Raw genomic sequence first — 22787 nt, 5'->3', positions numbered from 1 at the left:
TTTTTAAAAAAAGAGCTCCTAGTTATTTTTCTTGTACCAATAACATGCTAATGGTAAAGCATGTGCCACTGCTGATTGGTCTTGATGAGAAAACTAATGAGGTCAATTTCTTACAAGATTTTATTTGTACATAGCTGTTTTAAGAATTTTCGTGTGGAAGTTCCTCAAAAAATTAAAAACAGCCCTACCCTATGACCCAGCAATAGCACTGCTAGGAATTTATCCAAGGGATACAGGAGTGCTGATGCATAGGGGCACTTGTACCCCAATGTTTATAGCGGCACTTTCAACAATAGCCAAATTGTGGAAAGAGCCTAAATGTCCATCAACTGATGAATGGATAAAGAAATTGTGGTTTATATACACAATGGAATACTACGTGGCAATGAGAAAGAATGAAATATGGCCTTTTATAGCAACGTGGATGGAACTGGAGAGTGTGATGCTAAGTGAAATAAGCCATACAGAGCGATTTGCCCTCCGGAGCTCTCCTCTAGAGTATCATATTCCGGGAGTTCAATTGTCATCCGAAGCCGCCGCGTTTAGAAGGGACCCCCGGGCTGCCGCTGGGGACCCCTGATTTACGCAGTGGCTGGAGAGCGTTGGCAGGAACCCAAGCCTGGCGTGACCGCGGAGCCCCGCCCTGCGTACCTGCGGGCTCAGGTCTGTTCCTCAAACCTGGATGGTTGCATTTGGGGTCAAAAGGTGACCCCTCAGTGTCACCCAGCCGCGATTCCGGCTGCTTGTGCCACGGAGGGGCCCTTCGGAAGGTGAAAGGGCTTGAAAATAAACGGTCACATCCAGAGGGAAAAAAAAAAAATAAAAAAAATAAGCCATACAGAGAAAGACAGATACCATATGGTTTCACTCTTATGTGGATCCTGAGAAACGTAACAGAAACCCCTGGGGGAGGAGAAGAAAAAAAAAAAAAAGAGAGAGATTAGAGTGGGAGAGAGCCAAAGCATAAGAGACTGTTAAAAACTGAGAACAAACTGAGGGTTGATGGGGGGTGGGAGGGAGGGCAGGGTGGGTGATGGGTATTGAGGAGGGCACCTTTTGGGATGAGCACTGGGTGTTGTATGGAAACCAATTTGACAATAAATTTCATATGTTGAAGAAAAAAATAAAATAAAATAAAAGGAAAAAAAAAAGAATTTTCATAAAACACATATTTTAAAAATGAGCATGGAGGCTGCCTCTTCATGCTTTTCTAACCCAACACAAAGAGCACTTACAAAGGTCAAGGGCTGCTGTACCTCATTCTGGTCTGCCACTACCTCCCAGCCTCACAAGACCCTCCACTCTAGGCCACAATTATGTTGCTAATTAAAACTTCCGATGTTCGGCACTAAGATTCACTTAAAAACATTTCACAGGGGTCTTTTCTAACGTTCTCTCCTCTCGAGCTATTACTTTTCCCCTACGGATAAACTTGGTTAGCTGAAATTACTCCTCTAAGTGATGTGCCATCAGTTTCCTATTCAATTACTGCTGCTCAGAAGTCCAGAATAAATTATCACCGCCCTACCTTCACACTGAATAGCACCAATGCGTTACTGATTCTCCAAGCGTTACAACCCTCCCCACCCCCGCCACCTGTACTGACACCACAGTCCTCAAAACAAGAGTACTCTCTCCTCCTTTTATAGCAATTCCTCAACTGACGAATCTGTCTGCTTTTCTAAGTAATTACTCCTCAGAACCAAAGATCGCTCAGTTGCCCAGGTTATTTTATCAAAACGGTATGAAGACCACTCTAGCGATTCGCTCCGCAAACAATGCACAGCCGGCCAGGGGAGCTGTGGCTGGTTCTGAACACTTGAGAACAGTGCTCAGACCAGTTTTTAAATTATTACTTCGAATCCATCTCGTGGACTAACATTTGTGAAATTCAATAAAAATGTATTAGAAAATGAAATTTAAAAGGCATGTAAAATTAAAAGCCAAGATCAGATACTGTCAAATAGGTCTTAAAGTTTCTAACCCTTCCTTTTTCATTTCCATCCATACCTCATGTGGACTAGTAACAAACATTCCGGGGGCGTTTTGTGTGCCACCTCCCTACAGCATGAGGCTGGACGTGAAAAAAACCAATGGGTCTAGTAGCATATCCAATTGCTGCCCAAGCTAGACCCACCATTTAACACGGAGAAAAAGAGTCCTTAAAAATTCCCTACAAATCAAATTTCACTTTCCCTCGATTAAGAAGCTTTAAAAAGTATTTCCAGGGGCGTCTGGGCGGCTCAGTCGGTTAAGTGGCCCACTTCGGCTCTGGTCATGATCTCGAGGTCTGTGAGTTTGAGCCCCACGTCAGGCTCTGTGCTGACAGCTCAGAGCCTGGAGCCTGTTTCAGATTCTGTGTCTCCCTCTCTCTGACATTCCCTCATTCATGCTCTGTCTCTCTCTGTCTCAAAAATAAATAAACGTTAAAAAAAAAAAAAGTTTAAAAAAAATAAAAAAAAAAAAAGTATTTCCATAGTCAAGGGTCAGAACATTTTGGTTTTTCAAAATCTGGTTTCATACGGAGGGGTATAAAAAAAAAAATGTACAACTCAGCAGCAAAAAATCCAATAACCCAATTAAGTAATAGGTAGATCTGAACAGACATTTTCCCAAAGACATCCAAATGGCCACGAAAAGATATTCCACATCACTCATCATCAGGGAAATGCAAAGCAAAACCACAATGAGATACCACCTGACACCAGTCAGAATGGCTAGTCTCGAAAAGTGAAGAGTAAGTGTTGGTGAGGATGCTGAGAAAAGGGAGCCCTTGTGCACTGTCGGGGGGAATACAAGTTAGCTGCAGCCACTATGGAAAACAACACGGAGGTTCCTCAAAAATTAAAAACAAAACTACGAATGTGATTCAGGAATGCCACTACTGGGTATATATTCCCCCCCAAAAACACTAATTTGAAAAGATATCTGCACCCCCATATTCCCTAGAGCATAATAGCTAAGATAGGGAAACAACCTAAATGCCCATCAATGGATAAAGAAAATGTGGTGTGTGTTACACACACACACACACACACACACACACACACACTAGCCAGCCATAAAAAAGAATGAAATCTTGCCACTTACACACAACGATATGCATGGCCTCAAGAACATTATGCTAAGTGAGATGAATCAGACAGAGAAAAACACAAACTATAGCAGCTCTCTTACATGCGGAATCTAGAAAACAAACAGACAAACAAAACAACAGGGGCGCCTAGGTGGCTCAATCAGTCGAGCATCTGACTCTTGACTTCGACTCATGATCCCAGGGTCGTGGGATCAAGTCCCGTGTTGGGCTCCAGACTCAGCGTGGAGCCTGCTTAAGATCCTGTTTCTCTTTGTCTGTCTGTCTGTCTCCCTCACTCATGGGCACTCTCTCTCAAAAAACAAAAACAAACAACATAAAACACAAGCTCACAGAGAAAACAGAATGATGGTTGCAAGAGGCGGGTGTGGGGGGTGGGAGAAATGGGTGAATTATTTTGTTCTTGTTGTTGTTTTTAGTTTACATACGTTTCTTTTTAAGATTTTATTTTTAAGTGATCTCTGCATCTAATGTAGGGCTCAAACTCACGATCCCCAAGATCAAGAGTCATGTGCTCTACCGACTGAGGCAGCAGGCGCTCCTAAATAAATTTTTTAACAAATCACCAGAGAACCTTTTTCTTTCTTTCTTTTTACGTTTTTATTTATTCATTTACGAAATCTCTATCCCCCATGTGGGGCTTGAACTCACGACCCCGAGAGCCAGAGGCACATGCTCTTCTGACTGAGCTAGTCAAGCGCCCCAGAGAGGAGCGCTTTCAAACTATGCATCCCTGCCCAGCACACCCTGCAACCCCCTTAGAAAATACTGTGGGGGCACTTGGGTGGCTCAGTCGGTGAAGCGTCCACCTCCTGACGCCGGCTCAAGTCATGAACTCACAGTGCGTGAGATCTCTCACGCTCGCTCTCTCAAAATAAATAAAGAAACATTTAAAAGGAAAACACTGTAACGATCACCTTGACTGAAGCCACATCTTCTATAACGAAATACCACCAATACCAGTACCGGGTGCAGGAACTCTCCCAAACACTTTCCGCACAGCACTGCTCATCAGCCCTAGGACTTAGACGTCACACCTCTGTTTTAGTTAACACGGAGACTAAGGTGCCTGAAAAGCTGGGTGCTGTGGCCAGGTTCACGGAGATCTTGCTGAGACTACAATCCAGCTGTGTGTGTCTCCACCACACTCTTGTGGCCACTTTTTAAATTCCGTGTCAAATGCCGTAGAAGGGGCCTACGGGTGGAGTATCATTCACACAGCGGCGGGCGCCTGGGGAGCCAGACTGCCTGGGTGAGAATCCTGGTTGTGCCACTTCCAAGCTGGAGAGCCATGGGCAAGTTATTCAGCCCCTCTGTCCCCAGGGTCCGCCCTCATCTGTCAAATGGAGATACTACTGCTCCCCGCCCCCCCCCCCCCCCCGGGGAATTCGCGTAAGCACTTCCGCAGAGAGCACAGTGCCTGACACACAGGACATCAGTGCCACAGCCAGCGTGACTCCCCTGGACCCTGCTTTCTCTGCTACTGCTCCCTTCACTCCCACACCCTCCCCCTCCCACTTCAGGGAAGCCCACCTCCTAGTTCTCTCTCAAATTCTCAAATCCACCAGGGCCTCTCGATGTCCACTGCCGCCACCCCCCCTGCCCCGCCCGCCCCAGTTCAGGCCATCACCACATCCTTACTTCCGCATGTGCCTGCTCTGGCCCACGAGGTCCCGTGCCACAGCGTGGCCAGGGATTTCTCCTCACGGCACGTCTGATCACGGCACTCCTGCCCCATCCAACCTTCTCTCGGCTGAACACAAAGGCCCCAGGATAAAGCCCAAACACCCCGCCTCGGTTTACGAGGACACCGACCTTCCTACCTCCTTTCCCAGCATAGTTTCTTCACCTCTCTCTGGGCTCTCCAAGCTCCAGCAGTGCTGAGGGTCTTCCAGCTGCGTGAAGAAACACGATCCCTCCCAGAGGCCCTGTATTTACTATTCCCTCTGACTGGCTCTCTCCCAGCACGTTTTACTTGTCTCAGACGAGAACTCCCTCCTCCAGACACCACTTTGGATTTCCCTGATGGGGACCTGTCACGCTCCACTGCATCTGGCCCTGGACTCAGCTGCCTCCTGCTCTTTCTTGATCTCATCCTAAATCCCTGCTGTATCCCCAAGCGCCCAGCACAGCGCTACACACAGAACCGCACAACAAACATGTTCACGGAGTGAGACAGCTCCCAATTTTTCTCTCATTCATCAACCACCAGCTTGGAAAAACAAATTTTTTTAAGCCCCGTCAAAGCAGTGAAACTTTCAGTCTGCAAGCTTCACAGTCATACGGGAACTGACTGATGGAGATGCACAGCAGCAGAGACTTACAAAGGTCCCCGGATGTGCCAGGTGTATCCAGGAGGAGAGGCCTTTGGTTGGCTCCGGGAAGCCCTAACTCTTTGGCGCATCTCCCCGCCTGGCCGGCGGTCAACTCGCCCGACACCACCCCGCTGGCCGCTGCCTGTGCGGACAGTGGGAGTCCGTCTTTTAACCAGCCCACCGACAGCTAAGTTCAGGTTTAAAAAGTTAGACGCTCACATACGCAAGTTGAGAAGTCTCTTCATCCACGTCAGAGATGGCTGCTGTCGTTTTTAAGTATGGTGGCCTGACATCTGAAGTTGTAAGTATACTCACTGCTGTGGGTTAAGTCCTCCAGAAAGATACACTCGAGCCCTCCCCCGGGTGCCTGTTAACAGGACCTTATTTGAATAAGGTCAGGCTGGATTCGGGTGGGCCCTAATCCAATGACTGATGTCCTTCTAATAAGGGGAATCCAGACACAGACATGCAGGAGGTGAGGCCACGCACAGGAAGACGGAAGCCGGGATGCAGGAGCGAGCCAAGGAAGGCCCAGGACTGCCAGCGACCACCACGAGCTGGAAGAGGCCAGGCAAGAGTCTTCTCGAGGGCCGTGGGAGGGAGTATGGCCCTGTCGACGTTTGATTTTGGACCTCCAGCCTCCAGGACTAAGCGAGAATCAAGTTCTGTTGTGGTAGGCCACCCGGTGTGTGGCACTTCGTCACATAAGCCCTAGACGAGTGGAGTTCGTACACTAATGTTCTCACTAAAAGAGTTTTTGAAAAAAATGAGGCTAGTTGGTTCCCTCCCTAGGCAGAGACAGCCTTGGTCATTATACAGAACAAAAGACATACTCACCGTACATTCTTTAAGAGCTTCAATCTAGACTCTTTTCAATTTGGGGTCACATTTTTAAAAGTTTAGTTTTATTTCACAAAAAGAGTAGTTTTCTGTGAATAACGCCCTGGTCACTAGACCTGTTCATACTGTGTGCTTTCACCCTAGCCAGGTGCATATGAACACAGAGGAAGACACTGCCCCTGACCACAGGAAAGGCAAAGCCAAAGGAAACCAAAACCCTCCCTCTTCCAGGTCGTAAAGCCAACATTTCACACGCTCAGCAAAGACTTCAGTTGTTCAAGGGCGAAAAGAACAGAGACCAACCAGTTAACGAGCTCCTGGATGAAATCAGGCAGGAACGTGCACACCTGTGTGCGTGTGAGCACACGTATGCCCTGGAAACCACGGGGGGGGGGGGGGCGCCAGGTAACGGCTACAATTTTCAAGTCCGTATCCTAAGCTGGACTCATATGAGCTACCTCCCCCCAACCTTCACCAGTCTCCAAAGGAGACACATTTGTGGTTCGTGAGCCCTACGTGGCAGTAAGCAGCACACCATTCAACCCTGGCATGACCCCAGACGAGCACGAAGAAACACGGACACCCACAGGCCCAGAGCGGTCGACTTCCAGTTCTACTGTCTGCTTCATCTTTCAAAAGCATCACTTTCGGGGCGCCTGGGTGGCTCAGTCGATTAAGCGTCCGACTTCGGCTCAGGTCATGATCTCACAGTTCACGAGTTCAAGCCCTGCGTCAGGATCTGTGCCGACAGCTCGGAGCCTGGAGCCTGCTTCAGACTCTGTCTCCCTTTCTCTCTGCCCCTCCCGGCTTGTGCTCGCTCTCTCAAAAATAATGAACATTAAAAATTAAAAAATAAATAAATAAAAGCATCACTTTCAAATCTCATCCTTTGACACCAAAAGCTAAAGAGGCAGACAACATCCTTTAGCCTCGGGATGGCTCTGGGACACCTAGAACTGAAGCTCTTTCCGGGTATGAATGGCACCAGTCGCTGCCAGCCGTGAAAATAACTGAGGAGACGCGATAAAAGGTTGAATCTCTGTAAATAAATCCCCACCATCATTCCTACCATTTAATAGCACGCTACCACTATCTAGTTCCCATCAGGAACGAAAAATATTTGGAAAAGGAAAAATGGTTTCTAGACCCAAGGCTTTTTTGAGGTACCCAATCACGAGCCAAACTGTAAGGATGCACGGAAGTAGCTGCACTGTAGCAGAAAGACCCCAGCTTCAGTTCAGAGTGCTACACCCGCCACTTGCCAGCCAGGCGACGGGCACTTTTAAACAGAGCTGTCGACGCACAGGTGACCCACCTCTGCACAGACGGGGTGGATCCCGATGGTACTATCCAGCTGCATTTTGGTCAGTCCACACTTGAGTGCAGCTGCAAAGCCTTGCGTAACCTCTCCAGCATTTGGACCCAGTACGTGGAAGCCGACAACACGTTCCTAAGATATAAAATAAAGGAAGACGGTCACACTGATTCTTTCCCCCTTAACAGACTAGCGTATTAACCCTGTGTGTTCTAAAACCCTGTTCAGAAATGATCAAAGACTTATATTTACAGTTGCCAAAAGCGATTTGGGCTGAAGATACTCCAACATGGGCCAACAGAGTGTGGTGGTTACATCAAGCAAGAAGGAAGAGACAAGAGCCGGCCTCGAGCGATGAGGGGGAAAATCATTAAAAGCCAACACGTATGCAACTCCATAAGCACCAAAATGTTCGGGAAAATGTTTTCAAAGGGGCAGATGTGTCCTCATCTCCTTTATTTGGTTGTCTCCAGGCTCCAGATAGACTATCTATGATAGCTGGGATGTTTAAAAGCAGCCACCATTTAGGGGCTCCTGGCTGGCTCAGTCAGTGGAGCATGCGACTCTTGATCTTAGGGTTGGGAGTTCAAGCCCCATGCTGGGTGTAGGGATTACTTAAAATCAAAAAATAAATAAATAAATAAAATCTAAAAAAAATTAAATAAAGACAAGCAGTCATTTAAATTTAAAAATCATTTTAACTAAGGCTTTGGGGGTAGACAGCACAGTTAGACTTAAGATGCTTCCAATCTGAAAACATTTCTGAAACCAATAGAGAAATGTTTGGCAATTCTGAAATACCTATATGGAAATTACTTTGAATAAACTCTATATCCCAGACTCTGGCTACCTCTGCCAAGGGCAGAGAAATCTGATGCATCCTAATGTTCAGATTTTCATGACTGAGCTATATTATCTAGTCCAATCTCCTCATCACAGATGAAGCAACTCAGGCTGTGGGGTGCAGAGCCTTATCTAAGGCTCAATCGCTGCCTGGAAAATAGTTGCCAAAGTATGGTAACATAGTCCACGATGGACTCTCACATTATCCATCCTGCCAATCAGGGGTTTAGTGTATGGATAAAGCACAAAACACACTGCACTGAAAATAAACTAGATTTGCATCTGATAATATGAGTAGATCTCAAAAAAAGAGATATATCAAAGTTGCAGGCTTGTCTTTTTAGCTGAGGATACCATTCTTAATTAAACCACAATGCATAATATTTAACAGGGAGCAAACATAAAACCGTGAACAGGGGAGACACTCCAGGACGGTGTTGCCTCTGGGGCAAGGAGTGAGGAGTACAGGATCGAGAAGGAATACAAAAGATTACACAGGCATAGGATAATGCTTAATAGCATGGGATCAACACTGCCTGGGACTGAGTTCCATTGCCATTAACTAGGCAAGTAGCCTGAGCACACTTACTTAACTTGCATGCGCTTCAGTTTCTTCATCAATAAAACAGGAATAACAACAACACATACTGCACAGGACTGTGTAAGAATTAATTAAGTGAAACCATGTAGATTTCTAAGAAGTACAGGGTACATAGTAAGTGCTCAATAAACATTTCCTCTGTCATGGTTTCCCTCTTTCAAGAGGGAAACGTTACTGAATCTGGGTGGTAGGTACTTGCCCTATCTTTCTGTAAATGTTAAAGATTTTATATTTAAAAAAAGAGAATAGCATACAAAAAGAAGCAAAGCCTAGCAGATAATAAATACTGGAAAAACCAAGCACATGTAGACACTGTGAAATGACTGACTCAAAGCGAATAAAGCATATGTCCCAAGCATGGTCAAGTTCTAGAAGCATGCTTTTGTTTAAGACTGCTCATGACAGGGCGCCTGGGTGGCTCAGTCGGTTGAGCAACTCTTGGTTTCGGCTCAGGTCATGACGTCACGGTTTATGATTTTGAGCCTACACCATCAGCACGAAGCATTGCTTGGGATTCTCTCCCATTCTTGCTGCCCTTCCCCCACTCACACGCATTCGCATGTTCTATCAAAATAAATACACTTAAAAAAAACGAAAAGATTGCTCATGACCAAAGAACAATGACAAGTATTCATCTTTTCTAATACTATCTTTGCCAATGAAAATAGCTGAGACTAAGACCACCCTACTTATGGCCTCGACTATTTTAATTAATTGGGCTCATTAATAGTGAAAACTACTCTTTATATCATATTTTAAAAGTGTTACTTGAACAAATGACACAACAGTGAAAAAAAAGGCCAAAGAACTACAGGGGCGCCTGGGTGGCTCAGTCAGTTAAGCGTCCGACTTCAGCTCAGGTCACGGTCTCACGGCTCATGGGTTCGAGCCCTGCATCAGACTCTGTGCTGACAGCTCAGAGCCTGGAGCCTGCTTCGGATTCTGTGTCTCCCTGTCTCTCTCTCTACCTCCCTGGCTCATGCTCGCACTCTGTCTCTGTCAAAAATAAATAAACTTAAAAAAAAAAAAAGAAAAAACACCAAAGAACTACATACAGTTAAAACAAATTTGCTTGGTTTGAAGGAAAATGTGGAGGTTCAATTGACTGCTACACGCAACTGAACCAGCTCTTGCTAGAGGCAGAGATCGGACTGCCAGCAAGAACATCAGTTTCCCCTTCTGTCCACAGTAGCATGATAGCTAACGTATATGCTCATACAAATACTTTTAATAAAACTTCTGTCTGCAAAGAAAAAACTGCATGAAAGTGTTCTTTACCTCAACTGTGTCTCAGTACATTCATTTATTAAATGCATCTAGGATGAGCTTTTTTGTAAAGGATCCAGGCTTTCCTGTACTACTGTCTGGAGTAGTTTCTAAACAGGACACATGGTTTAATTATATTCAAATCTCAAAATAAGAAAAGTATGAGTTTATTGGGCTTTTAACTATGGATTCTTTAGCACCATTTACATTTTTACTCAGGACTTTTTTTTAAAAGGTAAGATCCCAACGAAGTTAGAAATACCGCTTCTCGAAAGATGTGTACATACATGAGTTACAATATAAAATGGGGACAGGGTGCCTGCGTGGCTCAGTCTGTTAAGTGGCCGACTTCAGCTCAGGTCATGATCTCGCGGTTTCTGAGTCCGAGCCTTGCATCGGCTCTGTGATGACAGCTTGGAGCCTGGAGCCTGCTTCGGATTCTTTGTCTCCGTCTCTCTCTGCCCCTCCCCCACTCGCACTCTGTGTCTCTCTCCCCTTCAAAAATAAATAAACATTAAAAAAAAAAATTTTTTTTAAAGGGGGGGTTGCCTGGGTGGCTCCGTGGGAAGGGCATGCAGCTCTTGACCTCAGGGTCACGAGTTCAAGCCCCATGTTAGGTGTAGAGATTACTTAAGTAAATAAATATTTAATAAATAAATAAAATAAAATGGGGACAGCAGTCAAAAAAAGACTGACGGGGCACCTGGGTGGCTCAGTCGGTTGAGTGTCTGGCTCTTGGTTTCAGCTCAGGTCATGATCTCGTGGTTTGTGGAGCTCGAGTCCCCCATCAGGCCCTGTGCTGACAGCATGTGGCCCACTTGGGTTCTCTCTCTCTCTCTCCCTCTGCCCCTCCCCCTGCTCGCACTCTCTCTCTCTCTCAAAAAGAATTAAACTTAAAAAAAAAAAAAAAGAAAAGAGAAGGACAAAAAAAAGACCGAAAGCCAACAATTTACTCAATCATCGTGTAGGTGTGGAAACAAACCCTATGAGGTCAAGGAGTCCGCCACAGGCCTTCAGCTACTGGTTGACATGCAGCAGCAGGCAACAAAATCTGAAACCAGAACCCAATTAAGAGCTCTTCCTATTACACTTTTCTCATTAGTGCCAGCTGCTTAGGATACAAACCTGTGTAACTCCGTTTATATCTTCTCATTTTTAGACAGTGACTTCACTGCTTTCCTTTTATAAACACAAACATCAGTTCTCAAATCGTCTCTGCGGTCTTTGCTCTGCAAGTTCTGCCTGCCTGCCTGCCTGCCTACCAAGGGCAGAGCCCTATGCCAGTGACACTGAGTGGAGATCAAGCGCATCACCATGACCCCTGCCCTCAGATAATGTCCACTCAGCTGGGGAGACCAACAGGTAAAGTACGAAAGGAATGCAATGTATATCATGGGATCCAAAGAGAACCACATAGTAAAAACAAAATGAAATTACTGGAGAAAGGATTAAATGAGGATTTCACTTACATTGTCTTTGATATTACAGATTATTTTTGCATAACACTTATTGTTATCTCTTGATGGAATCGTCCATTCCAATGGCCAAAAGTAACTATGGTAAACCTAAAAAGATACAAACACAATTGAGACCCATTACCATAAGAAACATGTTTGTCAAACACCAGGTGTGGTTTGAAAACACTGGAGGCTCTTTGATACTTACTTTCATTAAAGAATAAAGTTCATGGAATAAACAGGAATTTGGTAGAAGGTAAATGACCTTAAACTTGTGGTTAAGCCTCTCTGCTATAAGCTCATCCCTTAATTACATCTCAACCTGAGAAGAATAAACCTTAAGTAACAATAACAACAAAGAGCAGACAAATGAGAGAAAGAAGCCAGGTAATTACTTGCTGTCTTCCATCAAAAAAAAAAAAAAAAGAAAAAAAAAGAAAAAAAAAAAAAGAAAAGGAAAAAAAAACCCAACACTATCTTGTATAGAAATGACAACTTTGGGCAAGAAACAAGCAAGGTGCCAGGAACAATTAGAGCAATTATCTAGCTCCTTGCTTAATGCTTCCAAAGGCATTTCCTCCTTTGGCATTATTCACCAAAGGAAGGAGAGAAGAAGAGAGGGAGGAAGATGAGAAGGTGGAGGGACGCAGATATTTTTATTGATGTTCCATAAACTTAAGTCTGGGTGACTACAGGGATTTGTTTTCCTCCTCCAGCTGCTACCCTCAATTCAAAATATATATGGTTGGCTACCTCTTAAAAACTTACTGATTATGTAGCTATTCTAGTGTTCTTCAAGGTTGTAATGCCATGTGAATTTTTTTTTAATGTGGGTTACAAAACTGAATATAGTGTCATAGTATCACACCAATTATGCAGGGAAAAGATAATTAAAGAAATTACCCCAAATTGCTAGCAACTGCTGTGTTACAGACATTAGTCTATGGGTAACTGTTTGCTATTTCCATTTTCAAAATTTCAACTGAAATGTATTACTTTTATAACGAAAAATGCAAACTCTAATAAAATGAAAGCCAAAGCCTGTCAAGAAATATGAAATATACATTAAGAACCTCAAGTTTTAAGTATCTTTCAATAGAAATCTATCCTCAGAAAATAATCTAGAGAAATGGACAATGAATTATGAAGATGTTCATCATTCTATTTGTAATAGTGAAAAACTAGAAACAATGTAATAAAAGTATGGCTTAAATTATTGTATAGCATCCAAAAATGCAGAAGTCATTTTTTAAAATGCTGTTTTTAGGGACAAATGCTCATGACCTAACATTAAATGCACATAACTTTATCACACTTAAAAAAAAAAATTAAGGGGCGCCTGGGTGGCTCAGTCGGTTAAGCATCCGACTTCGGCTCAGGTCATGATCTCGCGGTCCGTGAGTTCGAGCCCCGCATCGGGCTCTGTGCTCAGAGCCTGCAGCCTGTTTCGGATTCTGTGTCTCCCTCTCTCTCTGACCCTCCCCCGTTCATGCTCTGTCTCTCTCTGTCTCAAAAATAAATAAACGTAAAAAAAAAAATTAAAAAAAAAAATTAAGACATATATACCTACAACTATACATGCACACGTATATATACACTATATAAACACATAAATATTTTGAGAAACTAGAAGAAAATATGCCAAAATATTAATAGCAATGATCTCTTCTTGAATTAAAATTTCTTTATATTTTCCTAATTTTTCAAACTTCCTATGAGGATATACTATTTTTACAATCAGATGTTACTAACGTGATACTAATTAGATCAAGATATTACCACTGATGCATATAATAAGAAAAAGATTTAAGAGATTTAAAACAGACTTTTAAGGGGCGCCTGGGTGGCTTGGTCGGTTAAGCGTCCGACTTCCGCTCAGGTCATGATCTCACGGTCCGGGAGCGCGTTGGGCTCTGTGCTGACAGTTCAGAGCCTGGAGCCTGTTTCAGATTCTGTGTCTCCCTCTCTCTCTGCCCCGCCCCTGTTCATGCTCTGTCTCTCTCTGTCTCAAAAATAAATAAATGTTAAAAAAAAATTTTTTTTTTAAAAAACAGATTTTTATGTCATAAAATTTACTCTGATTTACAAATCTGGTCTTTTAGAAGGTTTTACTGGTAACTTTTTTCCTAAATGATTTAAAGCAGCAATCCCTTTGGGTAGCACTGTATACATACAAATAGCATATTTCTTGCGCATGTTCCTTGACTGGGGCAAAGTTACTAGAAGGTAATGATACAAAAATACCCAACTATTGTTATTAGAGTGGTAAAAATGTAGTTAATTTTTAGTTTTCTTCTTTGTATTTTCCTGTATTTTTCCTATTTCCAGCAATATTGTTTTAATAATAAAAAGAACTAGTTAAAGTGGTTTTAAAAAGTAGAAGGGCACCTGGGCGGCTCAATCGGTTAAGCGTCCAACTCTTGGTCTCGGCTCAGGTCATGACCTCACAATTCATGGGTTCAAGCCCCACATCGGCCCCTGCACTGAATGTGGAGCCTGTTTGGGATTCTCTCTCTCCCTCTCTCTGCCCCTTCCTCTGCTCTCTCTCTCAAAAATAAATTGAAAAAAAAAAAAGTAGTCAGTCTGGGTCAACTGACAGAATTGGAAAATGAAAGGTAGATCTTAACCTTCCTAAAAAGGGTAACTATACAGTGGTTACTTAAGAAAATACCCTGTTCACGGGAAGCACACACTGAAGAATTCAGGAGTAAAAAGGCATTTAACTTACTTACCAAACGTGGAGGAAAAAATAATACACACAGACACACAGAAATAAAGAAAGAATACTAAAAGTTTATATAAAATAAGTGGGCAAAATGTTGACAGCACAAGTCTGTATTCTAGGTCTTTGTGCTACTTTTCACGCTTTCTGGATGCTTGAAATTACTTTTAATTTTGAATAAAAAGTAGTAGTAGCTTAACAGAGGAGGGTGTAACTTACCTCAATGTTTTCTTCCCCAAATTTCTCCACAGCCTTCTCCTCAGAAAGACCACAAGCACCATACTCCAAAGGAGTAAACACAGTTGTCGGAACATTTTCATAGTCACACTGGTTCAAAACGAAGAAAAGAGTTACAACAGGAGAAATTGTAACCCAAAAAAGGGTGTATGGCAAAAAAGGTTCAAACTTAGGAGGGGAAAGCAGACTAATAAATTTCTACCAAAAGTATGGGAAGTCAGAAACCCAAATATCAGACCTACTATGCTGAGAACCATCAACTCATGTGATCATTTCAGGAAAGGTGTGAAACCTGGCAAGACCAGTCGTGCCTGCTCCGTCCGTCAACCAACCGATGTCAACAAGGACGCACTGCTTCTCCCTTTATCAAGCAGCCAAAAACAATACGAGTGCACCCGACGCTAAGAGTCTCATCTTGGTGACAGGAATTAATAGACTTCTTTTGGGAAATCAATTAGGTAACGCCTATTAAGAGCCATAAAAACATTCTTTAGCTTTGTGCCAAGAACCCCACTCTTAGCATTCTATAATAATAATTTACCGTCCAGAAAAAGCTACGTGTGTTAATGGAGCATTCTGCAGCACTCAACAGCGGCTGTCTCTTGGGATTAGCAAATCCCAAGGGCAAACAGGAAAGGGGTTCATACTCTCAGTGTATCATTATGCAGCCACTGAAGCGGTAACGAAGACTACAGAAACAGAAAAAGTTAGCGACACTGTTTCCAAAGCATATTTTATGATGTTAACAGTGCAGATGACTAAAGGGTTCTGAAGTCAAACAAGTCTGTGAAGCGCTGGACTAAGCAAGCAAACAGGTTTTGCTACTACTGATTTCTCAGAGCCTCCAGTACACAGACGTGAATTGTGGAAAAGGTATTATGTAAGTGCCAAACACGTTTGTAAATGCTATTGGGTAAAAATCTACCAGTCACATTTGTACACAGAGGTGAGCCTCATAAGTAACATTCTGCATTTAAAATATTGGAAATTCAATTCTCAATTCTCATTCTTGAAAACAATAGTGTAAAAATCCTTAAAATGTGTCTCCCTCTATGGGGCGCCTGGGCAGCTCAGTCGGTTAAGCATCCGACTTCAGCTCAGGTCACGATCTTACGGTCCGTGGGTTCGAGCCCCGTGTCGGGCTCTGGGCTGATGGCTCAGAGCCTGGAGCCTGCTTCCTTCTGTGTCTCCCTCTCTCTCTGCCCCTCCCCCGTTCATGCTCTGTCTCTCTCTGTCTCAAAAATAAATAAGTGTTAAAAAAAAAAATTAAAAAAAATCTGTCTCCCTCTAGAAACAATAAATATAATTCTTTTTCTCTAAAAAGAGCATAAACCCTTGGAATTCTGAATCAAAATAAAGGTAGGGGCGCCTGGGTGGCTCAGTCAGTTGAGTGTCCAATTTCGGCTCAGGTCATAATCTCATGGTTCGGGTTCGTGAGTTCGAGCCCCGCATGAGGCTCTCTGCCATCAGCAAGGAGCCCGCTTCAGATCTTCTGTCCCCCCACCCTTCTCAAATAGAAACAAACTTAAAAAAAATAAAACAAAAGTGAAGGCAGACATCCACGTACAGCCATAATGGTATGCCAGGGACCAATTTACTTTCCTGCTGTCAACAACTAGACCACCAAACAGCAGGCGACAAACACTTCCAGACACGGGACGACAGGCAGTGCAGGACTGTGATCCTGACAGAAGGGAAACGAATGAGGCGAGCCTGGAGATTTCTCTAGTTTACTGCCCAGAGCGCTTCCTGAGGACTAGGTGCAACAAGAAGGAAACCAAACAGAGCACAGCGGTATCTCTGTTACGGAGGCTGGAAGCTGCAGGGCGGAGCCCCCGAGGGCAGAGCTGCACAAAAAGAACTCTTGACATCTGCAGAGATTTAGGCTGAGAACTGATCTGTAAATGTGTCGCAGGAGGGATTCAAGGGTGAGTAAAGAACCACTGGAGAGCAGTAAGCAGCAGGCCCCCAGAGCCTTATGGGACTGGAAATAGTTTCGGTTCCCTGAAGCCAAAGCAGAAAGGATTCATAAAGTAAGAGGAATGGGGTGGAGTTCTCCAAAAGGCATCAGTTTAGTGGCGGAACCAAATCAGCCCTAGATAAAAGGTGGTTATTGGCAGGCCCTAAAAAAGCTTTTAAAAGCAAGTTACAAAAGGATAAAACTAATTCCATGTAACTTCACAGGCTGCCAGAGCAAAATTGAACACCATATAAAGGAAATCAATAAAACCTGGCACCCAACAATGTAAAATGTTCAACGTACAATGTCCACATCCTTCCAAATTAACAAGACATGCAAAGGAGCAAGAACATGTGAGCCAATACCAAGAAACATCAATGAACAGAAAGAGACACTGAAAAATAGATGACAGAATTAATAGATGACATTAAATGAGCTACTATAAATATGTAGAAAACTGAGAAAAACACGAACTTCCTGAGGAGAGAAAAGGAAAACATTTTAAATAAAACTAGTAGAGATGAAAAAACCCAGTTGAAGCGCAAATTACACAATACAGAATTAATAGCCTAAGAAGTGGAGAAATCAGCAGACTTGAACTTGATCAGGCTCTCTAAGAAAATAATGCACAGAAAGGCGGGGGGGGGGGGAAGAACATGAAAACAGCATCAGAGACCCATAGGATAATACTGAGTGAACCAACATTAACTGGAGGCTGAGAGGAAAAAATAAAATAACTTGATGACAAAGGGAAACAGATAAATCCAAGAATCCTGACAAATCTTAAGCAGAATAAATATAAGAAAAAGCATGCCAAGACATACAATAATTTAGCAGTTAATTGCTAAAAATCACTGATAACAAAAAAAATCTAAAGAATAAAGATAAAAATGATAGCATACTTCTGTTCAGAATCTACGCAACCAGAAATAGTAGGCAAATTGTTAAAATATTTAAAGAAACACAGTAAGTCTAGAACTCAATATTCAGCAAAAATATCTCCCCCCCCCCAAATGGAAGTAAAATAAACAACAACAACAAAAACCACCACCAACAACAAAGAGGAGAAAAGGAATTCACTAGGAGCAGACACACACTAAATAACTGTGAAAGGAAATTCTTCAGGCAGAAAGAGGTGTATCAGATGGAAATCTGCATTCACATAAAAAGACCAGTTTCTTCCAGGTTCCAAAATGCAGTTTCCAATCGACTTAAATGACCGTTGTGGCCTAGCCTGGAAAATGCAATCCTCGTTTCTAACACTTTCATCTGGAAAGCGTACTGGGCAGTTTTCACAACAATCAACTTAATGAACTTTTGAAGATATGTGTACTGTAGCTGCTCCAGAGTTTCCACAGAAAATATTTTATATAAATAAAGATATATATATATATATCTTTTAAGAAGTCTCCACACCCAACACAGGGCTTGAACTCATGACTCTGAGATCAAGAGTTGCATGCTCTACCAAATGAGTCAGCCAGGTGACCATAAAATATTTTATATTTACTATAAAACTGAGTTAACTAATAAAGTAGCACCTTAATAATAAAGATGCTAATGTTTACTCTATAAATTTCAAGTGTTTGAGAGCAATTCTAAAAAGATCCAAGAGAAAACAACGGTTCACTCTGCTGAAGTGCCCATCACACTGTGCTTTAAAGTTTGTACGTGTATCTTACCATTGGGCTTTTTAAAAAAAAAAAAAAAAAAAAAAGGGCTTAGTGGAATATCTGTCATCCACAGGCTGACTCAGCTTTATAGTCTGTTCTCTATCAGTTTTTGAAATGATAAAAACTTTTTTTTCATTCCTTCATTTATGTTCCCTAAAGAATGGAATATTTAGTATTTAGTGGCAAATATTTTTAAGTTTTGAAAATGACGTTAATCATTATTAAGTGTTAAAAAGGTTCAGTTAAATTTTCCCGATGTATTTTCCACTTCATTTAGGAAAATTACACATTACAGAGGTGTTTGCAAATTGGTAGATTCTTTAAAAGTCTGGAGGCTGGGGTGCCTGGGTGGCTCAGTTGGTCGAGCATCCAACTTTTGGTTTCGCCTCAGGTCACGGTCTCCCAGCTTCGTGGGGTTGCCCTGCATCAGGCTCAGGGCTGACAGCGCAAAGCCTACTTGGGATTCTCCTTCTCTCCCTCTCTCTCTGCCCCTTCTCCACTTGTGCTCTGTATCTCTCAAAACAAATAAATTAAAAAAAAAAAAAAGTAAGGAAACATCATTCCTATCCCATCCCCTATTCTTCTATAATCTATACTTTCCAAATCTTCTTTCTTAGGCAATAAATCATCATGAGTAAGACAGCAGTACTACAGGGGCACCTGGGTGGCTCAGTTGGTTAAGTGTCCGACTTCGGCTCAGGTCATGATCTCACAGCTGATGAGTTTGAGCCCCGTGTCGGGCTGTGCTGACAGCTCAGAGCCTGGAACCTGGAGCCTGGAGCCTGCTTTGGATTCTGTGTCTCCCTCTCTCTCTGCTCCCCCCTCACTCATGCTCTGTCTCTATCAAAAAATAAATAAATGTAGGGGCGCCTGGGTGGCTCAGTCGGTTAAGCGTCCGACTTTGGCTCAGGTCGTGATCTCGCAGTCCGTGAGCTCGAGCCCCGCATCAGGCTCTGTGCTGACAGCTCAGAGCCTGGAGCCTGTTTCAGATTCTGTGTCTCCCTCTCTCCGACCCTCCCCCGTTCATGCTTTGTCTTTCTCTGTCTCAAAAATAAAGGTTAAAAATAAAAAAAAATTTTTTTTAAATAAATAAATAAATGTAAAAAAAAAAAAAAGAGAGACAGCAGTACTGGAGACTTCCATTTATGCTTTGGCTGCCTACCAGCCTTGTGACTTTGCACAGTTACCTAATCTCCCTGGACTGTGTCAGCAATCTCCATAGCTGCCCTGAGGCTGAATGAGACAATGCATACAAAGCACTTAGCACATTACCAGGCATGTCCCAAGTACTCAAACGTCACACTCTGTCTCCTTTCCTCTGAACACTCTTGGGAAGCGATGAGGAATAGATGACAGCAATTTTGGAGGAAGGCACGAACACCCACAATTCAATCTGGGCTCTCTTCAAATCCCACAAGGGATTAAACTCAGCCAGGTGTTTTATGTTAAGCTAAACTTTTCCATAGACAGCTGCTTCTTCGGGAGACAGGCAGGCATGGATTCCCTCACCTCTCTGATATGTGCTAACGTTCTCACACACATTGGGTGAAACTAAAGGAATTACGCAGTTGCTTAAAAAAAAATATGTGATTTCCCCCAATACATTTAACTTTGATACCTGCTGGCATTTCGACTTTATTTACTACACTGATGAAGAGACCAGTAAGATTTCAAACTCAGAGACCTGAGCAGCACCTGTTGATCTTCCTATTTGGTCAAGCATCTGTCTTATTATTAGACTACAGATAAGGAAAAAAACAAAAAAGAGTCTTTTAATTTTAACTTACATTAAATTCTGACGTTGATAAAAGCTTCTGGCCCTCTCAGAAAACACCTGCTCTACCGAGCAGAGGACAGAATACAGCACCACACCCACACATGGAAGGCTGTCTATGTCCAAAGCGGGTGCAAACATTCAGGAAAGGTTTTGAAGAGTTTTGTGCTACTTTTAACTTAAAATTTATTTAGGAGTAGATTTTTGTAAGTGCTCCCTTTGGTTCTTGTTGGTATATAAAAATATCTCCACTTTAGGGAAACACAAAGACACAGGGTCAAGAGCAAATCAAATGCATCTCAAGCTATATCTGTAGATACGCTTTTCTCAGTTTACTGGTCAGTAACTGCGACAATGAACACAAAACAGGACTCACTCGAAGAAGCAGTTAAATGTACCCCAAACAGTAACATGAACCAGATGCTATACGTCCTGGATGATCAGACAATCTGGGATTCAAACTCTTTTTAGCCTCAATCCTGTCCATTTCAAAACATGATGTCTTATTATACGATTATGCAAACTAACCCCAGGTGCGCTGGGAATGCTTGTCACAAATTTGACAAGCTGTATTCTTTGAGGTTTCTGTTTCCGAAACCAACATAAATCAACCCATGATGATTATGTGCAAGAAAAATGGGTAGCGACTAAATTATTTACAATCTATGCTCCTGGAATCCTTTCAAAAAATTAATTAGGGAGGGAATGTTGGTAATGAGGAAGGCCATGCATGTATGAAGGCAGGGACTAACACAGGAAATCTCGGATCTTCATCTCAATTTCGCTGTGAACGTGCAACTGCTCTAAAAAATAAGCTTAAAAAATCATCAGAATATATTTATTCCTTCCTTGACATCTAGTCCCATGAAACATACTTAAGAGTTTCAATTTCCTACAATGACTAAAAAAATCACTTTAAAACATTAATATAACACATTAAGCATTCCAAGAGCAGAAGACATATTTTTAGAAAGGACAGGGTAATAAAGCCTGAATTCTGGTTTAGGCAGCTCTGCACATGATTACCACCTAGATCCCCAAATCCTTGTATAGCCTAGATAGGTGCCATAAAAAGATTTAGAAAATTATACTGAAATTGGTAATAATGAAATCAAGGTAAAATCCAACTATTATGAGAATATGGAACACAATAATAGTGCTGAAACTTGATTAGTCAAGCTCATTTTTTCCCAGTGTGATTCCAGGAATGACAATTTTCATAACAAAGTCACAAAGACACAGCAGTCTTCACGATGTCTTGTTTGGAATACAGTTAACAGAGCACATGTAGGATGCCACCAGCAAGAGAACTAAATTATTCAAGACCTGGAAAACTTCACAGCTACCCTTAAACAGAGGATAGTGGTGTTACTAAAACCAGTATCAACAGGTGTCAGCCACAAGCTCACCTTGATACTGGAGCCAGCATAGAGCCTCTGAGCCAGCAGTCTCCCTGCCTGGATTGCTACTGGGGTGAGCTCAAGCTTCCCCTCCAATATATCGCCGATGGCATAGATATAAGGCACGTTGGTCTGCTCTTCATCTGTGACAGGTATTTTTCCAGTCCTGAAAATTCATTCAGTTAAAATCATCAATTACTCCTATTAATTAAGTGGAACAAAAAAATTCCCCTTTCTCCCAAAGAAGCCAAAATTGTGACTCTAGCAAAGGGCAGCATTCTAACGTATTATTTAAAAATACACACATACCTACATACATAAAATAAAATAAAATGAGTATTTTAAAAGCTTAGAGACAATTCTGGAATAAGAAAACCTGGGAGAAAACTACAACAGAGTGGTTAAGAATATGTGTATTCTAGGGGCGCCTGGGTGGCGCAGTCGGTTAAGCGTCCGACTTCAGCCAGGTCACGATCTCGCGGTCCGTGAGTTCGAGCCCCGCGTCAGGCTCTGGGCTGATGGCTCGGAGCCTGGAGCCTGTTTCCGATTCTGTGTCTCCCTCTCTCTCTGTCCCTCCCCCGTTCATGCTCTGTCTCTCTCTGTCCCAAAAATAAATAAAAAACGTTGAAAAAAAAAAAAATTTAAAAAAAGAATATGTGTATTCTAAACTATAACAACTAGGTCTGTGAGTTGTCACCTCTATGATGTTGGGAGGGCTATTTAATATCTCTGAGCTTTATTTTCCCACCTATTAATGCGAACAATAATAATGAGAACACTGTAAGAAGAAAAGGGATGCCATCAACTACCTTAAGGGGCTGTGAGGATTAAATGAAAATAGGTACAAAATATTCAGCACAACGGTCCATGGCTCACAGTAAGTGCAGAATAAGTGTTAGCTGTTTCCATTATATAAAATCTAAGCTTTGGACCCCCTGGAAATAGGCTAGCGTGTTTATTATGCTGGTGCAATATTTGGTCTGCTAAATCTTATTGGTGACCTCCTCAACAATTCTGTCTACCCTAGTTAAAAAATAAATAAAACAAAAATCCTCACACTAAGATTAGGAAGTCTCTTCTTCCTAGAAGGGACAAAAACAAAACACAACAAAAACACCTTTATTTTTTAGCTTCCAAGGCAGTTCCCATTCACAGCACTTGTTTCTACTTGGCTGTAAGGAAGGTGATATCGGGAAATACCCCAGACAGCAGATAAGCAGATACCACTGAGTCTCAGTTATCTCCTCTACTGCTATAGGCCAAAGGATTTTAACTTCAACCCTTGCAAGT

At 42.6% G+C, this 22787-nt stretch overlaps 1 protein-coding gene across 1 annotated transcript in view; it reads right to left on the bottom strand.

Moving 5' to 3' along the window:
* The window catches only part of TXNRD1 (thioredoxin reductase 1), an 88887-nt gene that overhangs the window by 6888 nt on the left and 59212 nt on the right, over positions 1-22787 (bottom strand). The window contains exons 10-13 of the mRNA XM_049626719.1: positions 21507-21669; positions 14673-14780; positions 11744-11839; positions 7565-7699 (exon numbers count right to left, since the gene is read on the bottom strand). Coding sequence (XP_049482676.1) covers positions 7565-7699; positions 11744-11839; positions 14673-14780; positions 21507-21669 — 502 coding nt within the window. The remainder of the gene's footprint in view (positions 1-7564; positions 7700-11743; positions 11840-14672; positions 14781-21506; positions 21670-22787) is intronic.

Source organism: Panthera uncia, chromosome B4 (assembly GCF_023721935.1).
Source record: "Panthera uncia isolate 11264 chromosome B4, Puncia_PCG_1.0, whole genome shotgun sequence".
Lineage (NCBI taxonomy): Eukaryota > Metazoa > Chordata > Mammalia > Carnivora > Felidae > Panthera > Panthera uncia.
The sequence above is the reverse complement of the archived record's forward strand: the minus strand, read 5'-3'. Positions and strand labels throughout refer to the sequence as shown.